Source organism: Numida meleagris, chromosome 1 (assembly GCF_002078875.1).
Source record: "Numida meleagris isolate 19003 breed g44 Domestic line chromosome 1, NumMel1.0, whole genome shotgun sequence".
Taxonomy (NCBI): domain Eukaryota; kingdom Metazoa; phylum Chordata; class Aves; order Galliformes; family Numididae; genus Numida; species Numida meleagris.
The window spans coordinates 136,935,938-136,960,258 of NC_034409.1; the positions used below are offsets into that span (position 1 = coordinate 136,935,938).

Here is a 24,321-nt window from a genome sequence, read left to right on the forward strand (position 1 = left end):
AGGGTAAACATATAATACTCTGAACACCATGCCTTGGACCTGTCCTCATAAGGTAAACATATACGTGGACACAGACGTAAGGAAGGCAAATGATAACACTATTTTGTCTCTTTACAGGATTTTGCAGTCTTCTCAGCATGTAGTGAGTGAGGCTTTGTGTTTCTCCCCTACCTATCACTAATAGCCAAGGAAGTTTGATCGGAGAAACACGCTTGAAGTTCTTTCTCAGTGTTCCACTGTGAGGCTGTGTACTTGCTTCTTTACCTCTGCTTTGACTAATAGGCGATGTGTAAAGTTGATTGTTTGATAGGAGGTTATCTTTCTGACACTTAGAATCATAGAACCACCAAGGCTGGGGAAGACCTCCAAGATCATCGAGCCTAGCAGTTCACCTACCATCAGTATTTCCTCACTAAACCATGTCCCTTAGTACAATATCCAAATGTTACTTGAACACCTCTAGGGACAGTGACTAAACCACCTTCCTGGGCAGCCCATTCCAGTGCCTGACCCCTCTCTCGTAGAATAAATTTTTCCTAACATCCAACATGAACCTCCTCTGGTGCAACTTGAGGCCATTCCCTGTCATCCTATCGCTTGTTACATGGGAGAAGAGGCTGACTCTCACCTCACCACAGCCTCCCTTCAGGTAGTTGGGGAGAGCAATAAGGTCTCCCCTGAGCCTCCTCTTCTCCAGACTGAACAATCCCAGTTCCCTCAGCTGCTCCTCATAAGGTTTGTGCTCTAGACCCCTCAACAGCTTCCTTGCTCTTCTCTGAACACAGTCCAGGGCCTCAATGTCTCTCTTGTAATGAAAGGCCAAAAACTGAACGCAGTACTCAACATCCGGCCTCACCAGTGCTGAGTACAGAGGAATAATCACTTCCCTGCTCCTGCTGGCTACACTGTTTCTGATGCAAGCCAGGATGCTGTTAGCCTTCTTCGCTACCTGGCCACGCTGCTGGCTCATGTTTAGCCAAGCATTGACCAACACCCCCAGGTCTGTTTCTTCCACACAGTCTTTGTGCCACTCTGCCCCAAGCCTGTAGCGTTGCCTGGGGTTGTTGTGGCCAAAGTGCAGGACCCGGCACTTGGACTTGTTGAACTTCATCCCATTGGCCTCAGCCCATTGATCCAGCCTGTCCAGATCTCTCTGTAGGGCCATCCTATCACCAGGCAGATCGACACTTCCTGCCAGCTTGGTGTTGTCTGCAAACCTACTGAGGGTGCACTCAATTCCCTTGTCCAGGTCATCAATAAAGATATTAAACAGGTCAGGACTTGGCATTAACTTTAGACTCTTCCTTACCTACTAGACTTCGCAGGAATTGGGTGGCTTAAGCAAGCTCCTTTTCCTGAAAAATAATAATTTTGTTGTCTTGCAGTTATTATTTACTTGTTTATTCTATAGTTGTCCTTTTCCATATGCAGGCAAAGCTTTATCAGTTGTTCTCCATGCAAGCTAAGACTTCGAGGACGCTTTATGAGTTTTGGGAGGGTGTTGGTTAGTTTCTTGGTTGAGCAACAGTGAGCTGTCATAATCTAGATTTCCTGCAAACTAGTGTCTGATAATATTTCACGTAACAGTGGTTAGCTGCAAATTAAGTAATTCTTTAAAGATGTATTCATTGCCTGCAAATCTATAACTGTGGTCTCTCACCATAATCTTTTATTGCACACATCTGCACAATGGTACTGTAGTTCATTTTTCATGTTTACAAGTGTTATTGCTTGCATTCAGCTTCCCTAATTATTCCCATTGTGTGTATCCATGGTGTGAGAGTCTATATTTTTAAATCATGGGAAAGCCAGATTGTTTCCTAATCTTCTACCCCATCTCCTTCCAAGAAAGCTTACTTTACTTCGAAAAATAAAGGGCAAGAGAAAATTGGGAGATAAACAGGACAGGAGGCAGTGGGCACAAACTGGAACACAAGTGGTTCTGTGTAAACACTGGGAAGCTCTTCTGTGCTGTACAAGTGACTGGCATAGGTTGCCCAGAGAGTTTGTGGAGTCTCCCAAGGTGGGATCCTTAGTGATCTCCAAAAGATGCCTGGGTATGGACATGGGCATCCTGCTCTGGGTGGCCCTTCTGAGCAGCGGGGTGGACTAAATGACCTTCTGATGTCTCTTCCCCCCTCCACCATTCTGTCATTCTATGAAATCCCTAACTTCTAGTCAGTCAGAGTCTTGATCTGGGAAGGTAACAGCTCTTTTTCCAAGTTTTTTACACTCTTCAGAAATGCAGATGCTGTTTTCTTGTGGCCTTGAAAAAGATCTTCTCACTCCATTTTATATTAGTATTAGCTTTGTTCTTCAGAGAGATATTGCATTTGTGATTCCCATTTTGTAAGAAAGCTGGGTTACTTTATCTTATGGCTCTGCAACTCCAAAGACAACTCTGATTCTTGTTTTACTTGATCTTGGTCTCTCCAAGCTTGAAGATCACATCTCTTTTGATCAAGAGGACATCAACTTCATATCTCATACCTATTTAGATACTTTTAAAAAAAATATGGTGCTAATTTAAGTTGTGTGTGCACATCTTTGTCAGTGGAGGAGATAATTAAACGGAGCAGTTCAAAATCAGGTTAGTAATCAGGCGGAGAAATTGGCATGAAGGGACAAGGGAAACGAACAGTTATTTGTGTGAGCACAGTACACAGTGAACAGCTGAGGACCTGACTTGTGTTCTGTGCTGGTATCTCTGAAATATTTTGGTGCCTTTGATTTGTTGTTGGTGGTGTTTTTTTTTAATATCCAGACAAGCAAGAGTACATGTTGGCTTTCTCTGTAGTAGTAAACTAAACAAAGCTAAGGCGTATGTATTCCCAGAGACCTAAAAATTATTATCTGTTCTGTCAAGTTATCTGAACAATATTGGGAAAGATTCTGGCTCATGCCAAACAGCCTCTCCTAAACAACAGCTTGCACTGCTGAGGGATTACTACAGTCCAGGAGACTGTTCCTGATAGGCAGCTTGGGTGTTCACACTGCTCTGAAGCCTTGCAGCGCAGAGGCCAGTTGACTTCTGTATCAGAAAACCACCTGGGGCATGTTTGAATTTTGTATGTAGATTGGAGCTGTTAAGAGCAAAAAGAATTTCTGTTTGTGCTAAATCCTATGGTCAGGAAAGCTGGAGATGATACTCCTTCATTATCTTCCTGAAGAAAAATGATCAAGAACACTGATCATTTTCACTCTATCAGCTTGAAAATGTTGCTGCTTTGATGTCTGTGTATAGGAACAAGCAGTAAGCTGGCATGATAAGCCCCACCGCTTGGAGAAAAGCCACAGAGACAGGATAGTTTACGGGGTGTCCTTAGCTGCATAATTGCAGCTGTTGTGAACATCCTGTATCTTAAAGTGAAGTTGATGTGATGCTACTAAGAGGCAATTTTTGTTCTGCTTTCTTTTATAAAGAATAGAAATCCATCAGCTGTTTTTCAGTATGTTTTTATAGCTGATTTTGCAATGTAATAGTCATTATCACCATTTTAAATCTTTTGGCCCTTCGTATGCCGTGGGTTGCCTCCTGATGTGAAATTGCAAAGGAGTTATGTGAAACGTAATGTTTGTAAAATGCTTTGAAGATGAAAAGCTCTACAGTAGGTTTTTATTATTACCAGAGGCAAAGTGAGCTGGAGTGGCTTAATGCTGGACTGTTCATTTCCCAAGAGATGGCTTTGTTTTGAAGAGCGTACGTAATCCACCGGGCTGGAGACAGAATGATCTTATTTCAAGTTTGAATATAAATAAATTAGCAAACTTTCTACCTCGAGATTATTTGCATGAGAGGTCTGTGAAAGAGCAGAGGAAGTTTTGGTAGAGTCTCGGCCCTGTTTGAAGTAACGTTTATTTGGTGTGTTTGGCTTCTGCTACCCAAAGGTATTTCAAATCCAATCCTTTCAAACATCCTTATCAGCGAAGCAGCGTTTTGCCACAGATCAGCTCTCCATTTCTACAGCTATGATCATTTTCTGTATTTAATATATAAATAATCATGTCTTCATTCAGAAACAGTGACGCTTTATTAGAATTGGGTTTAATGTGGTTTTCAGTGCTCTATCTAACACATATAGAAGAGCATTATTTCCAGCCCGTATCGAGATCGTAAGCTGATAGGTGGCTGTAGGAAAGGGTGTGTTTGCAGAAATGAGCTATTGGGAAATCCTTGTACTGCTGCCGTTTCTTCGCCCCTTAGAGAAGGAGGAGCTGCGCGGCTCCGTCAGAAATCCAACTTCAGCTCCCATAGCAGGGAAGCTGCTTCAGGGACACGGCTGTCATCACGTGCCCCGCTGTCCCCCTCGCCCCTGTGGTGGGCCATCACTTCCAGCCAGCAGTGTTGTTTTGACAGAGCTGTACTGTGGTGTCAGCACTGGGTGCCTCTGGGGAGCCGGCGTGGCCGGGATTTCTGAGGCGGCTATTGTTGGTGGAGGGGCTGCTGGGCCGTGGCCAGGCGTGAGGCACCGCGGCCTCACGGCCTTGAGCGGGCTGCCTCGCCCACCGCAGCTGCAGCCGCTCCGGGCTCCTGCCTGGCACTTGCAGAAATCGCTGTGGAATTTGCTGATTCTGCCAGAGCGGAGCTAAACACTTGTTCCCAAGTGGTGTGGCCCATCGTTACAGCTGCCGGTTACAAAAAACATGCGAGGGCTTTTATCCATAATAATCAAGCTTTGTCAGAGTATTGTGAGCTCAAAATGTTCGGAGTAATGCTATCATGGAGTGCCTCCATGCTTAGCTTACAAGGAGCTTTTGCCCCTCATGCTTCAGTTAAAATGTTCATCTATTATTGGCCACTTAGCCAGAGGTGAAGAGGGAGGCTAAACTTTCCCTCTGTATTGCCAATAAGAGCTAACTGACACTGCCCAGCTGTGCTTTCAAAATATTCTGACCTGTTTACACAACAGAACCATTCAGAACAAAATAAACGGTTCTGATGAGCTGCTGAATACTGTGTTGTAGCAGTTACATTTGGCAGTGGGTATTCTCTTCATTTTTTCCCACACAGACAAAACCGAAATGCTGCCGAAACCTTAAGCACCAACACTTAGTGAGTAGCTTGTTTCTTCTGTTGCCTTTTGGAGAAAGGCCACAGTTTGGCTGTCATTAGTTCAGTTGGAATGAATGCTTATAAAGCAACTGACAAAAGGAAGCTTATGAGTGGATTTATCATTTTACCATGCAGAGTAATAATTTCCAGCAACTTAAGAGAATATACCTGCAAATATGTTGAATCTTCTCTCCAAGCTGTAATCTCTACAGAGAAGTGTTAAGTAGGAAGCCTGAAACTATGACAAACTGTAGGAAATGTTGGTTTCCTGCCTTTTTTTTTTTTTTCTATTTTGTAATATCTATAGGGGATACTTGCAATTATTTCCTCATTTTTATGTGGTATCCCTTAAGGAATGAATTGAGAAGGAACTAATGTTTCGTTTTAGCTATTTGGACAATTGTTCCATATTTCCTGAGCAACAAATGTTTGGTAATTTGGGGGATACGTTTGCTTGACGCTCAGGATAAGAGATCTCTCTTTCTATCTTGCACCTGGAATTCAGATTCTGAGAATACTAAAGTGGATCTTTTTTTAACATGTCTTTTTTATTTCTTCCTAATTCTGTTCAGTGATAGTCCCAATGCTGTCCATGAGGTGGATAAGTGGTTACCACGGCTGCACTCAGTTGTCATAGGACCTGGCTTAGGCAGAGATGAAGCTCTACTTGAGAATGCTAAGGTAATATGTTTACGGAGATTTTATTCCGTGTCTTGAATTTTATTAACCAATTTCATATCTTTTGCATGATTACACCAATGTTTCCGATGGAGGTTACTAACTCACAGATTAAATAAAATTGTTCCAATGTATTTCCATAATTGAGAGGAGTCTCTGCGATATTTTCCATAGTTTATTCTCACCCACTTTCGTAAGAAATCTATATAAAATTGTTTTTTGTTTTTTTTTTCATGAATGGTACTGTTTATTGTAGCAATTATAATTTAAAGGAAACAGCTTAACTGGATACTGTTGACAGAAAATTGCAGCTGTTAATTATGGTCTTCATTATTAAAATTCAGAGGGATGTTTTAAGTTCAGAGACCCACGTAGTTGTTTTGATTTGCTTTTGTTTTGATTGTTAAAGTTGCTAATTAGAAATAGATATCGGCATCTCTAGATAAAGGGCTCTGCGTTTTCTTAGGTGCTGAGCACCTGTTACTGTAAGAACCTAAGCACAAATTTGAGTTCCTGATTTTAGGAGCTGTATTTGGCAGCATGTGCCAGGAGGGGTAGCAAAGAACAGAGACTGCATCCACTTGCAATAAGAAATAATAGTCTTAATTACAAAATGTTGCAGAATTCTACTCTGGATAAAGAAGTAATCCTATTTACTCTCAAGTCTTAGTGTTGAACTGAAAACAGGAGCTTAGATAGCTCAGTACGCTAAGCAATAGGCGCCCATGCAATCTTCCAGATGTCCTGTATTACTCCCAACACTTCTTTGCATGTTCACAGTGTACGTTTCAGTTTGAACAAAATTAGATTGGTATTAATTTTTAAAAGTCTGAGAAATTACGCTGAATTAATCAGTGGTACTAACAAGTGGAATTAATAAAATTTACAGAAATGTTGAAAGTTAAACAGGGGATTTACAAAGCAGAAGAAGCAAGAGATTAAACACCACGTTATCCAGGACATTTAGAATGCCTCGGTAGTAGTGGAGGTCATTTTTGCTAAACTTTTGTTAGAGAAAGTTGCCTTTGAAACTTCTTCACTCCTTTAAAACTTCTCCTTTCAAAAATATGTCTTTTGTGACACAGAGGTAGAAAACTAATAAAAAACACAGATTCAGAGTGGCGATAAATGAATTTAATACAGCTGATAATGAAGCAAATTTGATCCTAAATGAAAACATTCATCAAAGACTTTTTTTTTTTAGAACTTTATTCAGAATTCTTCTTTCAGCAAAAAGATTTTAGCGATGCTTTTTCATTTTTTAATTTTTACTTTTCTTTCTAAAGAAAAGTGACTTTAAACAAAAGAAAATAACACTTTGTTTAGCATAGCTGAAATACTTAACATAAGCTTCTTCAGTATAAAAATTCCGTCCGGATTTTAAAGATATCTGTCATGTTCTTATCTATATTACAGAAGTATTTTTAAGATTCCTTTTCTTTATTAAAGATGGTTTTCTTAAAAATAATTTTTACTTTCTTAGTAAATTACAATCATACTTCTACTTTAGCTTGAGTGTCCTTGTTGAGCTTACTTGCAGTAACAAAACAAATGCAGCCAATGAGGAAGGACAAGCCATTTGGAAGTTCCTTCATGCTACAATCTAGGGCCACGTTTATGTGAACTGTAGATCTGACCTTGTTAATTTCAAGCCACATTAAAGCTCAAGTTCTTTGTCTTTGCCATAATTACGTAAATGCTTGTCAGCTATCTAGTTGCATCAGTTTTTTTTGCTTGTTTGATTCCCACAACCATTATCTCCTAAATTCTTCGTTCAGCCAAAAGCTTTAATAAGTGCATATAACTGGGAACAAATGAACACTGGTTGCAAGCTTGAGAAAGGCTGGTGTTCCTCTGTGCTGAGGAAAGGCTGAGTCTCCCTCTTGTTTCGACAGTGAATTTTAAGCTTTGTATCACTTTTCACCTTCTGAAAATCAAGCAAGTGATGATAGAGTTGCTATTTTAAACTTTTCTAAAATGCTGGCTGGATGTATAATTCTCTCTCTTCCCTTTTAGCTGACCTCAGCATGCTGTCACTTGAAAACAGGGCTGAGATGTAGATTAGTGTCTGCTTTTGTTTCAGGGTTTTGTATCAGAGTGGCAGTGACAATAAGAGATTTCCCCTCTTCCTCCTTCCTCATTGAAGTGATGAGGTTTAGTGGTCCATCACCTCTCTGAAGCTGTTTTTATCTGGGTCTTGTCAGAATTGTACAGGCACATTGCCAGCAAATGTATTTGTCCAAACAGGCATGTGTTTGTTTTTTTTCTCTCTTCCGAGCATTGAGAAATCAAGATACTAATGCAGTATCCTGCAGATTCTGGTATATAGACAATGGACAGTGATTTATTCTGGAATACCTGTAATACTTGTTGACAAGAGTGTGCATCTTGTCACTCGAAACCAGAGACTGCTTTGCTTTCTTGGTGTCATAGAATCATGGAATGGCTTATGTTGGAATGGGCCCTAAAGATCATCAAGCTCCACAACTCCACTGTGGACAGAGCTGCCCCCCCACCAGCTCAGGCTGCCCAGGGCCCCATCCAACCTGGCCTTGAACACCTCCAGGGATGGGGCACCCACAGGTTCTCTGGGCAGCCTGTGCCACTCACTGCCCTCTGAGTGAAGAATTTCCACCTAATATCTAACCTAATTTTTCCCTCTTTTAGTTTAAAGCCATTCCCCCTTGTTCTGTCTCTATCAGACCATACAAAATGTCACTCCCCTTCCTGCTCATAAACTCCTTTTAAGTACTGGAAGGCTACAATGAGGTCTCCCCGGAGCCTTCTCTTCTGCAGGCTAAACAAACCCAACTCCCACAACCTTTTGTTATAAGAGAGCCCTTTGATCATCTTCGTGGCCCTTCTCTGGACCTGCTCCAACAGCTCTGCATCATTTTTTTGCTGGGGGTCCCAGACCTGGACACAGGTGTCTTTATGATATCACCTACTTCTTTCCCACTTATAGAATCATAGAATTGTTTGAGATGAAAGGGACCTTTAAAGGTCTTCTAGTCCAACTCCCCTGCAGTGAACAGGGACCCCTACAGCTCAATCAGGTTGCTCAGGGCCTGGTCCAGCCTGACCTTGCATGTCTCTGGGCAACCTGTTCCAGTGATTCACTGCTGTCTTAATGCCCTCAACTGGCATGGCATTTCAGATCCTTACAACAGCCTCGTGGAAAAGAAGCATTTTAGGATCAGTTTCTTTTAGTGCTTTTCTTGAGTGTAAGTGATACTCTTGGAAGACGTACTCTTAGGTTTCCTATGGTTGACTGATTTTGGCTGTAGTTCCATTTATAAGACCTGCTACAAGAAGTTACTCAAAAATTTTTATCCCCCTCTCTTGTGTGAGCCTGTGCTAAAACCCTTACAAACTATTCCTCAGCTGCCTGGGTGAGATCTGATGCTTCCTAGGTTTAGGTTTGCTGGACCACAAAAATGTACTAAAGAAAGCTTTTATTGGCTCCTAATACTTGTCAAGCTGGATTCCATGCAGATATAGAAGCTCTAGACTTGGCCTGGTTAGACCCTCTGTCTCTGGAGCAAATAAGCTATTCCCCTGAAAGAGAAAGGAACAAAGGATCATTTCTCCCCCATTCTCAGCTCTGGAACATACAGATTGAATTGTCTCTGTTCCCTGTTCTGATTCAGTTTTCCGAAGTGCTGTAGCCACATCCTGCGTGGAGTTTGTCTACTGCAACTGGATTCCTTGTAGTCAACATCAGGCTATCTGCTTTTCCCCTTCAGTGTCTCTGATACTGGCTGGAAATGTGTTAACCACAGTTGGTATGCAGCTGGTGCTGGTTTGGACTCTGCTGAGTTTAGCGTGTCGCATGCACGCAAGGCCAAGGTCACTCACACTGTCTGCCAGTGCTTAAAGGCAGCATATTTCTGAAGCTATTGGCTATTTTCCTTTTATTTCACATGGAAATATTGTGCCCCTGTTGTATCTCCCCACCACAGGGTTTTTCATTCAACCATTCCAGGGATGTTTGCACTTCTGGTCTTACGGCGATCTAATTTTTCTTGTAGCATGAGTCTTGGAACCAGGGGAATTCTCACCTGAAGGGCAATTCCTTGGTTTTGTGAGAGAACCAAGTTCCTGTCCTGCAGGATGATGAATGCAGCTCCTAAGGAAACTTCGGAAAGGACTACTATCTTCCTTGTGTAGTCCTTGGGAAGAGCGAACAATGACTCCCTCATTCTTTTGAATGTTCTGCATTCTGCCTGCTGCCTGGCAGTTAGGTGTTTATGGGCTTAGCTATGTCCTATATCACTTTCCAGCCTCTCTTCTTGTCTTTCCCTTTCTCTTCATGTTATGAGTGTGATATTCCTGTCAATTTTTCTGCTTCTGAGTTTGGTGAATCTCTTATTGGGTACTGGCTCAGTGCTCAAGTGGACTGATACAGAATTGCTGCTGGAATAGCAGTTTCTGTTGGCATCGGGTAGAGGAAAACATTCATCCTTATGAAGAGCCTTATCCTAATTGAAGCATGTCTGATGTTGAAATCATCTTCTGTTGTTACTGGGTTCATTGCCTCTTTCCCTGAACTGGTAGCACTGAATCCTGCACTTGGCCACTCCTGCCTTTCTGTGTTTTGTCTTGCAGCAGCCAAGCTAAATTGCTGTTCTCAGCAGAGCAGGCCTACTTTCATGCTGTATGAGAGGTAATGATTAATAGCGAAGTGGCTCTGTGTAACTCACGTTACATGGTAAAATCGACTGGCTTCTCAAACTGCACACTCTTACTCAATCCTCAGTCTTTGTATTAGCTCCAATAAAACGTTTGGAATACCAGCTACTGTTCTTGTGACTGAGGCCCTTCCTGGCTGCCATTTCTGCCTGCTGGTGTTGGTAGATAACACCAGCCTTCTCACCTCCCCTGATGCTACCCTCTGGAGTCTCCCATGCCAGTAATTCAAAGAGCATTTTCTCCTGAAGATCTCTATCCGCTGGGGTATACACTTCAGAAAACTCATTTTCTCTTGAATCTCTAGTTAAGGTTGCGTGGAATTTTCTTGGCTTTAAATATCTCTTGCAGAGAGTGACAGAAGTTTGGGCCATTGTCATGGATCATCTCCATAGAGCCCATTTGAAGTTTTCTCTTTTAAGTGGATTCCCAGTCCCACCTCAAATGAAGTATCAGCCTGTATGCCTTTGTGTTTTGTTGGTTGGATTCATTTCCCACCTTCAGGCCTCATGTCTTCAGGATTTAGGCTGAGGAGATCTTCTCCTAAGATGAGGCAGGTGCAGGGATATGATGCTGTTGTGTTTCTGTAAGGGTTGTACTGGTGCAGGTACAGCTTGGGACCACCAGCCCTAAGCAGATAAATGCCGCTGGTTACAATAAGCAGTACTGCTGCTTATGTTCAGAACTATTAGTATTCTGTGGCTTCCTCACAGATGTCTTGATTAGAACAGTGTTTGAAAATATGCTAACAGGACCTTAAATACAGGTTTATGCAGCTTGCAAGCAGAATCTGTTCTCTAAAATATGTAATGGATCTTGATGAAAGTCATTCATGGTAAAGTGGGATGTTTATTTGCTTTCTGTGTGCAGGCTTATACTGTTGTTTAACTTGATTTTGAAACTTAAGGTGTTTGTAAGCAAAATGTTGGCATTGAATGCCTTCTCAGCTCTTTCTGAGCAGTGTTCAGCTAGAAACTGTAAAAAGAAATTGGCAGTGATAACTTACAGAGTTCAACTTAAATTTATTTGTTTCATTTTAAGACAAAATGCCAGCAGCTCACCAGGAATATCTTCAGCCAAATTTAAGGTTGGAAACCTTAAGGAGTTTGCTTTCTGACTGTAAATGTTCAGTGGATGAGACAGCATGTGAAAACTTAGTGCTTTTTAAAATTCTGATTCAGAAATCTTTCTTTGAATTGAAGTAAACAAGGTTATTGTTTAAGCAGGATTTGTATGAGTTTAGGGCTAGGAATATATGAATATAGCATCCCCACGTGGTTTCTAGTTGTGCATGAATGTGGTGGGGGGGGAGGTACCTAAAAAGGAGCACTCTTTCTTCTGCATAATTGGAGTAGTATTTTGGAGGCTTTTGCTGTGCTTTCTTGGGATTCTTCTTGTGTTCAGACATTAATTGCGATTATGTCTGTCATGGTTTTGTGATTTTTGGTTATTGGTATTCCACATCATAACATCATGTAGTGTATGTAGCTGGTTCTCAGAAGAGAAGGACTACTACATTCCCCACGGTACTTTGCTCCTCTGTTACCATTTCCGGCCAGAGGGAAAAGATAAAAACTTGCAGATCATGAGACCTGTCCCTTCTTTTTCCACCCGTCTCTCGTCTTGGCAGCACCTCGCTCTCCAGCCGTCTTATCGTCGGTAGTAGAGTAAGACCTACCTTGATTTTGGGACATTTTCTCTCTCTGTATTAGATTGATCAGCTTAAATTGTAATTATATTGTATTATAGCGTGTTGTTTTGCATTCCAATATCTTATTTAGTAAATTAGTTTGTTTCTCCTCAGATTGTTGCCGCTGTTTTTGCTCTCAGGCCCATCTCCCTACCCTTTTTTCCCTTTTCCCGGGGCGTGGGTTCATGGGTCCCCCATCCCATTTGTCACAGAACCGGGCCGAATGCCCGTAAACCGTTGACAATGTCACTTTTAAAATTTAGCGTATGACCGAGGCAAATTTTAAGCTGCAGTTCCTCCTCCAAGTCAACAGATGATCTGCTATGAATTCAAACAGGGAATCTACAAGTAGATTATTCTTCCATTTTTTTAAAATGTAGAACAGAACTGCTTTGATTAACTGCCATCTACAGCACTTTCAGCCCTGTTAGTTTTAACAATGGCTTTTAACATTTCCCAAAGCACTTGATGATGTTGCATGGTACTCTTTAGGAATGTTGTTTTTACCATCTGCCCGGCTTAAATGAAATATTTTCTTGTGCACCTGAAGTTTGGGATGAAAGGGCCCAGCATGTGATACTAGAGTTAAAAGACAAAAGACCCAGTTACATTAGACATCACATAAAGCATGAGATAAAGATGCTATTTGTGTCAGGGAAGGGATATTTGGCGTTGTTAAATGATTCTTTCATTTAGGTGGTATGAGTGGTGGTCAGTAGTTAATCATTTCACATATAAGGTTCGAGAGCTTGGAGTGACTAATGAGCTAGTAATACTTATGCATGCAGGGGTATATAAAGTAAAACTAAGGCAATAGGGCAGGTGATTTATATAAATCTTGCCCACAAAGCAAGACTTTGACTGACATTGCTGAATTTTGAAAGGAGGTTGAGTTCTTGGTTTACTCTGTGGGAACTAACAAAGGCCAAAGCAGGACCTCTTGAAGTTAACTGCGTGTTTCCACCAGTAGGATAAAAAAGCAGTTAACCGAAAAGATGGCTCTAATGCGAAGAATCTCAAGCAGTGGAACTCCAGTTTTTACTTTTTAAAAAACCTTCCGTATCAAAGCTACGTTATTTAGGGATGTTCCTTTCCCTGCCCACTCCACCAGCCTCAGCATCTGTGGCTGTAGCCTTGAGCACAGCCTGGACTTGGAGTATTTGCCCACCTCTAGCTGTGCAAGATGGCAAACTTGTGCTTGCTAAGCCTGTTTTCCAAGCATCTCTGCTGCTGAGCTGCATCCTGACCTCTATGAAGCTGAGTCCATGCTAACTCTGCATTTTTTCCAGGCTTGAAGCAAGGAACGCAGAAATACCTCCTAGAGATGTTAGTGTCTATCTGTAGGAGTTGGTATCCAGCGTGCAAGGGAGGAACTTGTTTTTTTCCACCTGGGCACCTTGAGTTTGGGGAGCAGAAACGTTTCCAGCTGCAGCATTTACAGAGAAAATTTTGAATATTTCTTCATTTTTATCTGTGTTCCAGACAAAACTATGGATTCAAGCATGTTGGAAATACAAGCAAATATAGGAGGCATTTCAGCAGCAGTTCCTAACTTCAGTAGCATGGTTTTGGTTTTGTGGTGGTTATTTTTTCTTTCGTAAAGAGGGCTGCCATTCCTTTTTGATCATTTAAGGTTGTACTAGACATAACCAGTGCCTGGCTAAGCACATTGGCATGCCCCTGCCACTCAGAGCTAGGGACTGTTGCTGCCTTCAGTTTGGCTACTCCAGCTTAGTCACACAAGAGCCCAGGTCAGTCCAGTGTTTTCAGATCAGCAGAGCATGCTAACAGTGGAGCTAAACTGCAGTATCAGTCACCTTGGTGTAGCCAATATTTCTGAACTAGTATCTGCACTTTTAGAGAATGATCCTGTCAGCCTCTTTGATTACCCTGCCAGAGGACTGCAGGGTAGGATAACTGACCCTCAGGTCAGTACTGGGACCAATGCTCTTTAATATCTTCATCAATGACATCGACAGTGGGGATTGAGTACACCCGCAGCAAGTTCCCAGATGGCGTCAAGCTGTGTGGTGCAGTCAAAATGCCTCAGGGATGGGATGCCATCCAGGGAGACCTAGACAGGCTCGAGCACTGGGCCCAGGAGAACCTCATGATGTTCAACAAATTCAAGTACAAGGTCTTGCACCCAGGTTGTGGCAACCCACCCCCACTCCCCCCATCAGTGCAAGCTGGGGCATATAAGGATAGAGCACAGCCCTGCTGTGAATAGGGCTTAGGGGTACTGATAGATGGGAAGTTGGACACGAGCCAGCAACATGCCCTTACAGCCCAGAAAGCCAACCGTATCCTGGGCTGCATCCAAAGAAGCGTGGCCAGCAGGTTGAGGGAGGTGATCCTTCCCCTCTACTCTGCGCTGGTGAGGCCTCACCTGGAGCACTGTGTCTAGATGTGGAGTCCTCAGTACAGGAGAGACATGGACCTGTTGGAGCTCATCTAGAGGAGGGCCACAAAAATGATGCAAGGGATGGAACACCTCTCCTACGAGGAGAGGCTGAGAGAGCTGAGCAGACCTGATAACCTGGAAAAAGCTCTGGAAAGACTTGATAGCAGCCTTTCAGTATCTAAACGGAGGCTCTAAGAAAGAAGGGGAGTCTTTAGGCAGGGTCTGTGGTAATAGGACAAGGGGAAGTGGTTTCCAGCTAAAAGATAGGATGTTTAAGCTCGATGTAAGAAAAAAGTTTTTTCCAGTAAGGGCAGTGAGGCACTGGCACAGGTTGCCCAGAGAGGTGGTGGATGCCCTGTCCCTGGAGACATTCATGGTCAGGCTGGATGGGGCTCTGAGCAGCCTGATTGAGCTGAGATGTCCCTGTTCATTGCAGAGGGGTTGGACTAAAAGACCTTTAAAGGTCCCTTCCAACTCAAATGATTCTATAGTGTTGATGAGCTTTGCAAGCCTCTGCTCACTGGAGTTCTAGGTACATGAACATAGCCTCAGTGGCAAGGTACGTAGTGCCCACTTGCCAAGGGAATCTGGCAGTTACCTGTTTGGACAAGTGAAGACATTACTCACAGAAGTCTGGTTACTGACAAGTTGTAGACTTGCAAACTGTTGTTTAAAGGACCTCACCTGTTTAGCAGCCCTCTGAAGATACTTTGTCTTTACTTTGGAATATCTAGCAGAAAATTTAGTTGCATGCTTGGCATTTTCAGATTGCAGTAGAATGCATTTTTTATGAGAATATAGCAAGTGTATACTGCTTACTGAGGTGTTGAGATGACTTTGTGGTCAGTGCTATCCTTTATTATGGCATGCTGAGTTTTGAACTATCTTCAAACACATGGGTTTGCCAAGACTGATCCAGGACATGGCTCTTTTAAAGGGACCTGGGAAATGCAGTGTTTATTGCTGGTGTCAGTAAAGGAAACCTTGCCCATGGTATCTTTCCTTTGCAAGGTAAAACAGTGAGAGTGTATCTTTAGTGAAAATTAATTACTGTTGTGGGATAAATGTTGCTGCTTCATATGCTGCTATAGTGGTTTTCTGTTCATTTCATTAAGATTCAATCTTTTATTGAAACCATTGGCTCCAGTTTCCCGATTCTTCCCTTTCAAATACTGAATGCCAGGGTTATTATGTAGCTAAACCAGTTCATCAGGAAAACCACAACTTCACTACTAATAAAATATCAAACATCATTGCTGGTATTCTTTCTGCCAGTGCACATCTAATTAAAAAAGCTGAAAAGTACGCTTAAGTCAGATGTGGGCGAAACTGTATGTAATGGTCTTTTCAGAGATGCCATGGAGGGCCAGGTTGTACGCTGCTAAACACAGGCAGAGTAAATAGGGTACGTGTGATATTGCTGGTCCATGGGCTCGATGGAAGGAGTCCTGACTGACTGTAAGAAGCTGTGGATGTTCAGTTGAAGCGTGCTGCCTGGTGTCTGCCCCTTGTGCCTTAGGATTCATGCCATATGCTCTGTGAAGACTTCCTTGGCTGACTGACGCTTCGATTGTACCTGGGAATTCCACAGCAATTTATTTCTCTCTGAAATGTTTCCCCTCTTCCCCTCCTAGTTCTTGCTTCTTGCAGCCAGTGTCTTACACTGGTTCATATCAGCGCGCTCCCTTTTTTCCATCAGAATGGTGAAACTTTGCAAGAGTCCTGCATGTCTCTGTTACTGTGGCATTGGTGGCCATCGTCTTTCATGGCAAGGTCACAGACTGTAGGCTGGATAAATCACTTAATGGTTTGGGGTTTCTGTGCATTATTTTACCTTCTTGCAGTAGTAGCCTGCCCATTTGTTTCTCCAAGCTTCTTCATCTTCAGGTTCTTTACAGCCTGGATGATTCTGATTTCATGTATTTGTGGTTCTGGTTTTCAGTGGGTTTTGTTTTGCTTTTTGACAAAGGATTGGAATTTGCCTTTGGGAATCTATTTTATAATTGCCATTTGAAAGCTGGGACAGAGAACAGAGATTTCTACTAAAATTAATGCATTGCATTTCAGGGAATAAACACGGAAATTCTTTGCCCTCACTCTGTAAATTTTCCCAATTACAGCAAAGGTTTACCTTTATCCAGATAGAGTATTAGCTCCTAGTGTGGAACAATTTGTTTCTCAGTTCCTACTGAGTAGGTTGCTGGCATACAAGTCCCAGATGGCCAGTCACAGAAGAAAGATTTTTCAGGGATTAGTGTGTTTCAGGAGTAGAGTGGGAGTAGATTCAGGTTAATTTTACCCCTCTGGTTCCCTTCCCTTCCCTTAAGGACCTCCACTAAAAATTGCAGTCAAAGACCAGTCAAAAGACACTATTTTGGGCAATCCTAAAAGTCGGGTATTTCTTGCCACTAACAAGTGATAACTGTGTGGGAGGTTGTCCCTTATAGCACCTTCAGGAGGTGTATGAATCTCAGGTCCTTTCAAAAGGCGATGTCTTGCTTTCGTCATTGATACCTGTTATGTGTTGCTGTTTAATTGTGTGGAAGCCTACTTTAAATTCAGATTTGGGGTGTTTTATTAGCAAAATTGCTTAGTAGTTTTAATTAGCAGTATTCTAAGTCCTTTCGCATATAAATGATTGCTACTTGGGAGAGAAGTGAACAGCTAGTTCTCACTCTTACAAAGATTCCTACTAGAAAGCATTAAATAGATTTTGATGTGAAATAATGTATTTGCAGTAGTAGAGTGTTTAAAAGGGAGGGGTGGGGGTCACCTCACCTAATTCTTGATGTCTGAAAATACAGCAGTAAGTTTTCTCTGCTCCCTCTGTGAGAACTGCGGAGGGACAGATGCGTCTGTCCATCCCCCCCTCAAATGCAGCGCCTAAGCCAGATGCACTCTTGTACTGAGCCTTCTGACCTTTAAATGCCAGCAGGTGAGATGAGTTCTGTCCACAATCATTGAGAAGCAGAGGTTCCCCAGTGAATGTTCTGCCCTTCAAGAGGTGGTTATGTTATGAGGGCTCCCTTATCTCTGATTTTTATGGTTACCACATTATCCCTTCTCTCCCCACAACTTCCTCTGTGAGGTTCCATGTCTGTCAACATGCAGCTTCTGTCTGGGTTTAAAGAACAGGAGGAAAGGGAAATAATTACTTTTGGATTTTTGTTTTTGGAATTAAAAAAAGCTTTCTAAATAAGGGAATGGACTTTGTATCCCCTGATTGTTTTATAAAGGGATAAAGAGAAAACAAAGATCGCTTCAATGTTAGATTAGAAATTGATACCTCAGAGACTCAGTACACAACAAAAGTTGCTTGGCCAGTAGATTTTACTTAACAAGATGAAATTTTTCTTCAGAGCAGAGGTCAAACACCTCACTTAGATTGTGGAGAGCATGTTAGAGAAATGGGAGTTCAAAATGTTATTAGGAAGAAACGTCTTATTTCTCTAAAGTGTACCAGTGACCTAGCCTTCCAGAAGCTATTTACCTGTACATATCCTCCTATGCTTGTAACTTCAACCTTTTTTTTTTTTAATTTAAGTGTAAGTTCTTGGGGTGAACAGTGGATCTTCAGAATTCATTGATTTAGCCGGTTGTAGAGAGAAATTCTAACTAGCAGTCAAGGGGCCAGACAATAACAGCAGCAGCCAAACCTTAATTGTTTCTGAAACAGAAAACACTTTGGCAAAATTAATCCACTGCATTAATGAAAATAAAGTTAAAAGAATTGTTTGAAAAGATATTGACTTCTGAGATGTGATGTCTTGCATCAGACTTGGTTAGGGGAAATCTTAATTCTATTCTAAAAAATGAAGTGTCATGAAAATTGGTGTACTGAAACTGGCATACCAGAATAAACTGAGGATTCATCTTAATTAGAAGTGGGACACTAATCATTTAAAGTGTGCTGAAGGAATTTGAGGAAGCTGCTAATGAACAGAAATATTCTTCCTAATTAAAATCAGTTATAAAACGAGCTTGCAGTGAATGGTATTCATATCATCAAAAATTCTGGGGGATGTTCTTTCTTACACAATATCTTGTTAACCTCTAGAGTTCAGTGCTATATGGTATCTAGCAAGAAGAGCCTAGTAAAGTTCAAAATAATTCAACTTCTGGATATGTAACATTCATTTATACAGAAGAAAATATAAACCTAGGTGCTAGATCCGCAGCCTTGTCTTATTGTAACCACTGAGTCAAATTAAATGTAATTGTTAACTTAAAACAACAGACATAAAGCAGTAGTTTCTATGAAAGAAATGTGCACATCTGTGTAGAATAATTTTAATGAATGAAGAATCATAGAATCATAGAATGGTTTGGGTTGGGAGGGACCTTTAAGTTCCAACCCCCCTGCTATAGGCAGGGACACCTCCCTCTAGACCAGGTTGCTCACAGCCCCATGCAGCCTGGCCTTGAATGCCTACAGGGAGCAGGTGTCCCCAGCTCTCTGGGCAACATGTTTCAGTGTCTCACCACCCTCACAGTAAAGAATTTCTTCCTGATATCTAGTCTAAATCTACCCTCTTCCAATTTAAAATCATTTCCGCTTGGCCTGTCAATACCTGCTCTTACAAAAAGTCCCTTCGCAGCTTTCCTGTAGGCCCCCTTCAGGTACTGGAAGGCCTCTATAAGGTCTCCTCAGAGCCTTCTCTTCTCCAGGCTGAAGAGCCCCAGCTCTCTCAGCCTGTCCTCATAGGACATGCCCTCTGATCATCTTCGTGGCCCTCCTCTGAACCCTCTCCAGCAACTCCATTCCTGTGGAGCCCATCTTGTGGGGGCCCCAGAGTTGGATGCAATACTCCAGGTGGGGTCTCATGAGAGCAGAGTAGAGCATCTCTTCCCTCCAGTGTGTCAACTGCACCACTCAACTTGGTGTCATCTGCAAACTTGCTGAGGGTGCACTCAATCTCACTGTCCACGTTCCTTACAAAGATACTAAATAATGTCAGTCCCAGCACTGATCCCTGAGGAATGCTGCTCATCACTGGCCTCCATGTGGACATTGAGCCATTGGCCACAACTCTAAGTGTGACCATCCAGCCAATTCCTTATCCAGTGAGTGCTCCATCCACCAAATCCATTTTTCTCCAATTTGATGACAGGGATGTCATGCGGGACAGTGTCAAACACTTTGCACAAGTCCGGGTAGATGATGTCAGTTGCTCTACTGATGCTGTAACTCTATCGTAAAAAGCCACCAAGTTTGTCAGGCACTATTTGCCCTTGGTGAAGCCATGTTGGTGGAACCAATCACCTCATCTTTATTTTCCATGTGCCTTAGTAGGGCCATCAGGAGGATCTGCTCCATGATCTTGCCAAGCACAGGGATGAGATGGGCTGGCCTGTAGTTCCCTGGATCTTCTTTTTTTCCCCTTCTTGAAAATGGGAGTTATGTTCACCCTTTTCCAATCAGTGGGATAACGTAACATAAAGAAGTGATTCCATCTCTCTTAAGTTTCTTAAAATCTTTGAAAGAAAAGCTACCTAGTGTGCAATATGCCACAGCTAGCTATGTTCTAAGATTCCATCCTCACACAGCTGCTGAATATACTTATTTGTAAATTTGAATACTTTTGTAGTAGCTGAATGGTCTGAGTTGTGTGAAATTTGCTCTTCAAAGTTATGTAAGTAGCTGAATATAAAAGAGGTCCTGTGGCATTCCCCTGGAGTCCCAGGAAGGGTGGACTGTGAAAGGTACCCCAAGCTGAGACCTGTGCAAGTGTGTACATGTGATGAAGAGGTTTGTATTCTGTAGTGGCTTCTAATGTAGCTGCAGCTGTGTATTGAGAGAAGCCCTCAGGCTTGTTGCAGTGGGTCATGTTTCAGTCTCACGCTTACAATATGAAAACAGTACCCAAACAAACAAAAGTAATGTTGGGTTGAAGCACACTGCTATATTCTGGTCATCCTTTTAAAAACAGAAGGGAAACGTTGCTACTGAAACTGGAAAAAATAGAATCGTGTAGGAATGAATGAGGATATGTATATTCCATCATTAATAATTTACAGGAAGCAATGTGGGCTGTGCTTATTTTGACCGCAAGAACAGAGGTACATGCAATACCCTGGAAATTCATTAATTGACATTACTCGTTTGGATTTTTCTCTTGTTTGTTATTTGGAGATGTACGTTTCCTGTATGTGACTTAGTTGGCATCGCAAGTCTCCTACATCAGGAGAGTGAGTTAGGCATTGTTTTCTTGTTTCCTTATCAGCACCACCGTGTCAATTGTGTGTAGAAACCCTCTTGTCACTGCTTGAACTAGGGAGGGATCAATGCCACTGTAAAACTACCAGTGGATATGAAAATGTCTTGTTCTACTTTGAAGAACGTAACAGAGTTTACTTTACTGTGAAAGAGCATGTTATATGACCAGATTTATAGTACAGCACCTACCTTTTAGACAGAAAGAAAACGTAGAATTTATTTTGCATGTTGGAAGTTTTAAATTTGCAAGTGTCTTAAAGTTATCTGCATTTTTTTGCAGGCTATTATAGAAAAATCAAAACTGAAAGGAATTCCTATCATTATTGATGCTGTAAGTATATTTTTGATTCATTCAGTGGCTTGACATGTAAGAATCTATTCAGAAAAAATGTTTTTCTTGCTGTTTCTTGCAGGATGGACTGTGGCTTATTTCCCAGCAGCCTTCTCTGATTCAAGGGTACCAGCGAGCTATTCTTACTCCAAACTATATGGAGTTTAGTAGACTGTATGAAGCCATGGTGAGCTATTTTCCTTTCTTGATACTTAAGAACACGCAAGTTTAGTCTTGTAATCTTTAAAAATAAACACCCTATTACTGGGCTAAACATTATGTGCTGCTTCTTATATGCAAGATAAGCATTGCCTGGGTTTTTATTTTAGGGCATAATTGCCTCAGCGGTGCATATTCTTAAACAGAGCTCTCCTTTATGGAAGACCTTTTCTTAGGTATTTTTGGCACTGTGTGGGTATAGGATACAAATACCTGAAAAGACTGATGATTATGCTTTTTCTTTTCCCCACTCATGCTGAAGAAGCATGTGTTAGAATGTTCTGTTCTAGTAATAAAATACGTACTGTGTATGGAATTCTTGTGTTATAGCTTAGAGACCCCGTAGACAGTAGTGATCATCATGGATGTGTTTTAAGACTCAGCCAAGCCTTGGGGAATTTGACAGTTGTTCAAAAGGGAGAACGAGATCTTATTTCAGATGGAGAGAAAGGTAAGTGAAACCTTTTGCTCTTAGCAGTGTGATTTTGTTGTTTGTTTTCAGTTGAAGTCCAGTGGTTGGACTGTATAGTAACTGGTTGACTGTGTTCTCCTGACGATTGAGAAGGGAGAAGAAAGGCTGTCTTTGCAGATCACCTTTAGGTGCCTTACGTAAGCTGGTATTTTAAAAGAGGGCAATTTACTTGCTGAAAAAAGTTGCTGATTTTGTTTTGAATTTAAATGGCTGTAACGTATGTCTTACATTAAATGCATATTAAGAAACTCATTCATGGGATCATAGGATCATAGAATGGCTTGGGTTGGAAGGGACCCCGAGGATCATCAAGTTCCAACCCCCCATTCTTTATTTTTGTAAGCTGCTTAAAAGCCCTTCACTGAGATTATCTAAGTTCAGATGTCATTGCTAAATTCATGCAGAATAATGCTGTCATTACAGCATATGTTGACGTGTCTGAAAAGAGATGATGTTTTGAGGTTCATGCTTGTTCTTGTCCACCATGGCGTTGTAGATTAGTGTGTACCTATATGACTTACACGTTAGCCCTGACAACTTTTTTTTAATTTAGCTCTAGATTGCCATTACATCTTTTTAAAACAGTCACTTACTAATATGGTTAAAGTATATGTAATAAAATTAGCTGCTTGTCTGATGTTAAGATCGCTTGCTGTGATAAGTATAAAATTAATTTATGAGCGTCTTCATCCCATTTTGACTACAAGGCATTATTTCACATAAATAACAAGCAGCAGCTCTGCCTGTAATTACTTGAAATGCTAATCTCTCATAAATATTTGTGTTTTCAGAATCTTTTTGCATATCCTTTTTCACTATTAGGAGCCATGGGAATCTTCTATAACAAAAAATACACGAAGTACCGCAGTTGGTTTGTGCAGAGCCACCTTCCACATAGCCCCATTAGTACTGATACTGTAGCAGGCTGCAAAGCAAGCCGAGTCTGGAAACGATGCAGTTATGCCTGTGTGGTGAAGGACTTTGGGTCATGCAGCACCCAAATTGCCTTGCATAAAGTCTGCCGTCATATTGGTACCAACGACAGACTTGATTTGCAACCTTGGACAGTCAGTCCATGCATAAGGGATAATGATCCATGCCAGAGGAAAAAATACCCTGGCTCCAGTTTTTGTCAGCTAGAGACCTGCAGAGTACTGTAGCAAATCTTCCTTCTGTGGTCTTTCTATCAACCATGTTATTTTTGTGCAGGCTTGTTGCTTTTGTGATGAATGTTGGGAAAACTGGGTGACGCTTTAGACTGAGCACGTTACCTCGTGTATCTCTGCTCTTTTGAGTTGCTCTTCTTGAGATAAACGTACTCTCACTGCTCACTGGAGAGAGGACACACTCAGTATCTGTTGTCTCATGCCACGCAAGGTTCAAACAAGGGAGGAAGCAACCAAAAGTCATTGCAATTTCAATTTTGAATGGTCAGGCATGGCACAAATCTGGTGTCTGTCTCACGTGTTTTTGGGGCTTTCACTGTTGTTTTTTTTTCCCACCTTTTCCTTTGTCTCACGTTGTGATTTTTTTCTCTTGGCTAAGCAGCTTTTTAATTTGAAATAAAAACAATTCTGTGCCTTTGTAGCACTTGTTTTATATAGCTATAGGCCGTTTTCATGTTCTTACATTGGTTACATGATTGATGGCTTTCTCTCTCCTGAATTACTGACATTACAGGTAGCATTACTGAGCCATGAGAAAGCAGCTGTCAAGTTTAATACAGATTACAGTGTCTACTACAAACACTGTTTTTAGGGTTTGTGTTGCTGGTAAAAAGCTTTTGCAGAAAAGACTTCAGCTTCCTTTTAACAATAATGTTCTTTGGGTCTGAGAATTACAGTTGATCAATTTCTGAAAGGCTCCTCCAATGCAGCACGGAGCACGCTGTTGTGTCGCTGGCCTTGAATTCTCTCCCAGGTTTTCCATTCTTAACTTACTGCTTTTTTTCATCTGCCTGTTCTTTTGATCTGATGTCATTATTTTTCAGCTGAGACAACATACGTGGTGATTGCAGTGTGAGGGAAATGCAGATCACTGGATCAGGCCAGTGTCCTCTGAGCACAACCAAATATGAAAGCATCTGTGTCCTCCTTTTGCCTTTTTTTTTTCATATCATCATCTATCTATCGTGTTTTAACCTTATCTGTTTTTAGGCCTTTCCTGCTTGAGCTCCTGTGCCTAGCACACCGATACTCTGGTGTCCAGCATCACTTTTAAACTTCCTCCTTTAGGCAGGTAACGCACGCATTACTTTCTGAAGAATTAAGTCTCACTGCTCTCCAGAAAGAGTAGAAATTGCGAACTTAGCTATGTAGCTGTGATGTGCAGTGCTTGGCTGGTGTGGAAAGAACGCCTTTTGAGGATACAGGGCTTTGCAGCAGGGAAAACAGTGGCTTGGTGAATACTTTTTTAGCTTAGGACTGATTGTAGTGGTTATTTTCACTATGCTTTTATTCATGTGTCTGTAGGAAATTCAGGTGACGGTTTACTTTTGTTAGCTTAAAACCAAAAAGGTTATGAAGTGCTTTGATAGTGAGCTGGAAGTACAGGTGTTGGTGGTTAAGG

The 24,321-nt window shown here is 41.7% G+C and overlaps 1 protein-coding gene across 8 annotated transcripts in view; it reads left to right on the top strand.

The window, feature by feature from the left end:
- Positions 1–24,321, top strand: part of NAXD (NAD(P)HX dehydratase) — a 52,081-nt gene that overhangs the window by 16,298 nt on the left and 11,462 nt on the right. For all 8 annotated transcript variants that reach the window (XM_021415262.1, XM_021415296.1, XM_021415288.1 and 5 more), the window contains 4 exons: positions 5,626–5,734; positions 21,012–21,062; positions 21,145–21,249; positions 21,612–21,732. In XM_021415262.1, coding sequence (XP_021270937.1) covers positions 5,626–5,734; positions 21,012–21,062; positions 21,145–21,249; positions 21,612–21,732 — 386 coding nt within the window. The remainder of the gene's footprint in view (positions 1–5,625; positions 5,735–21,011; positions 21,063–21,144; positions 21,250–21,611; positions 21,733–24,321) is intronic.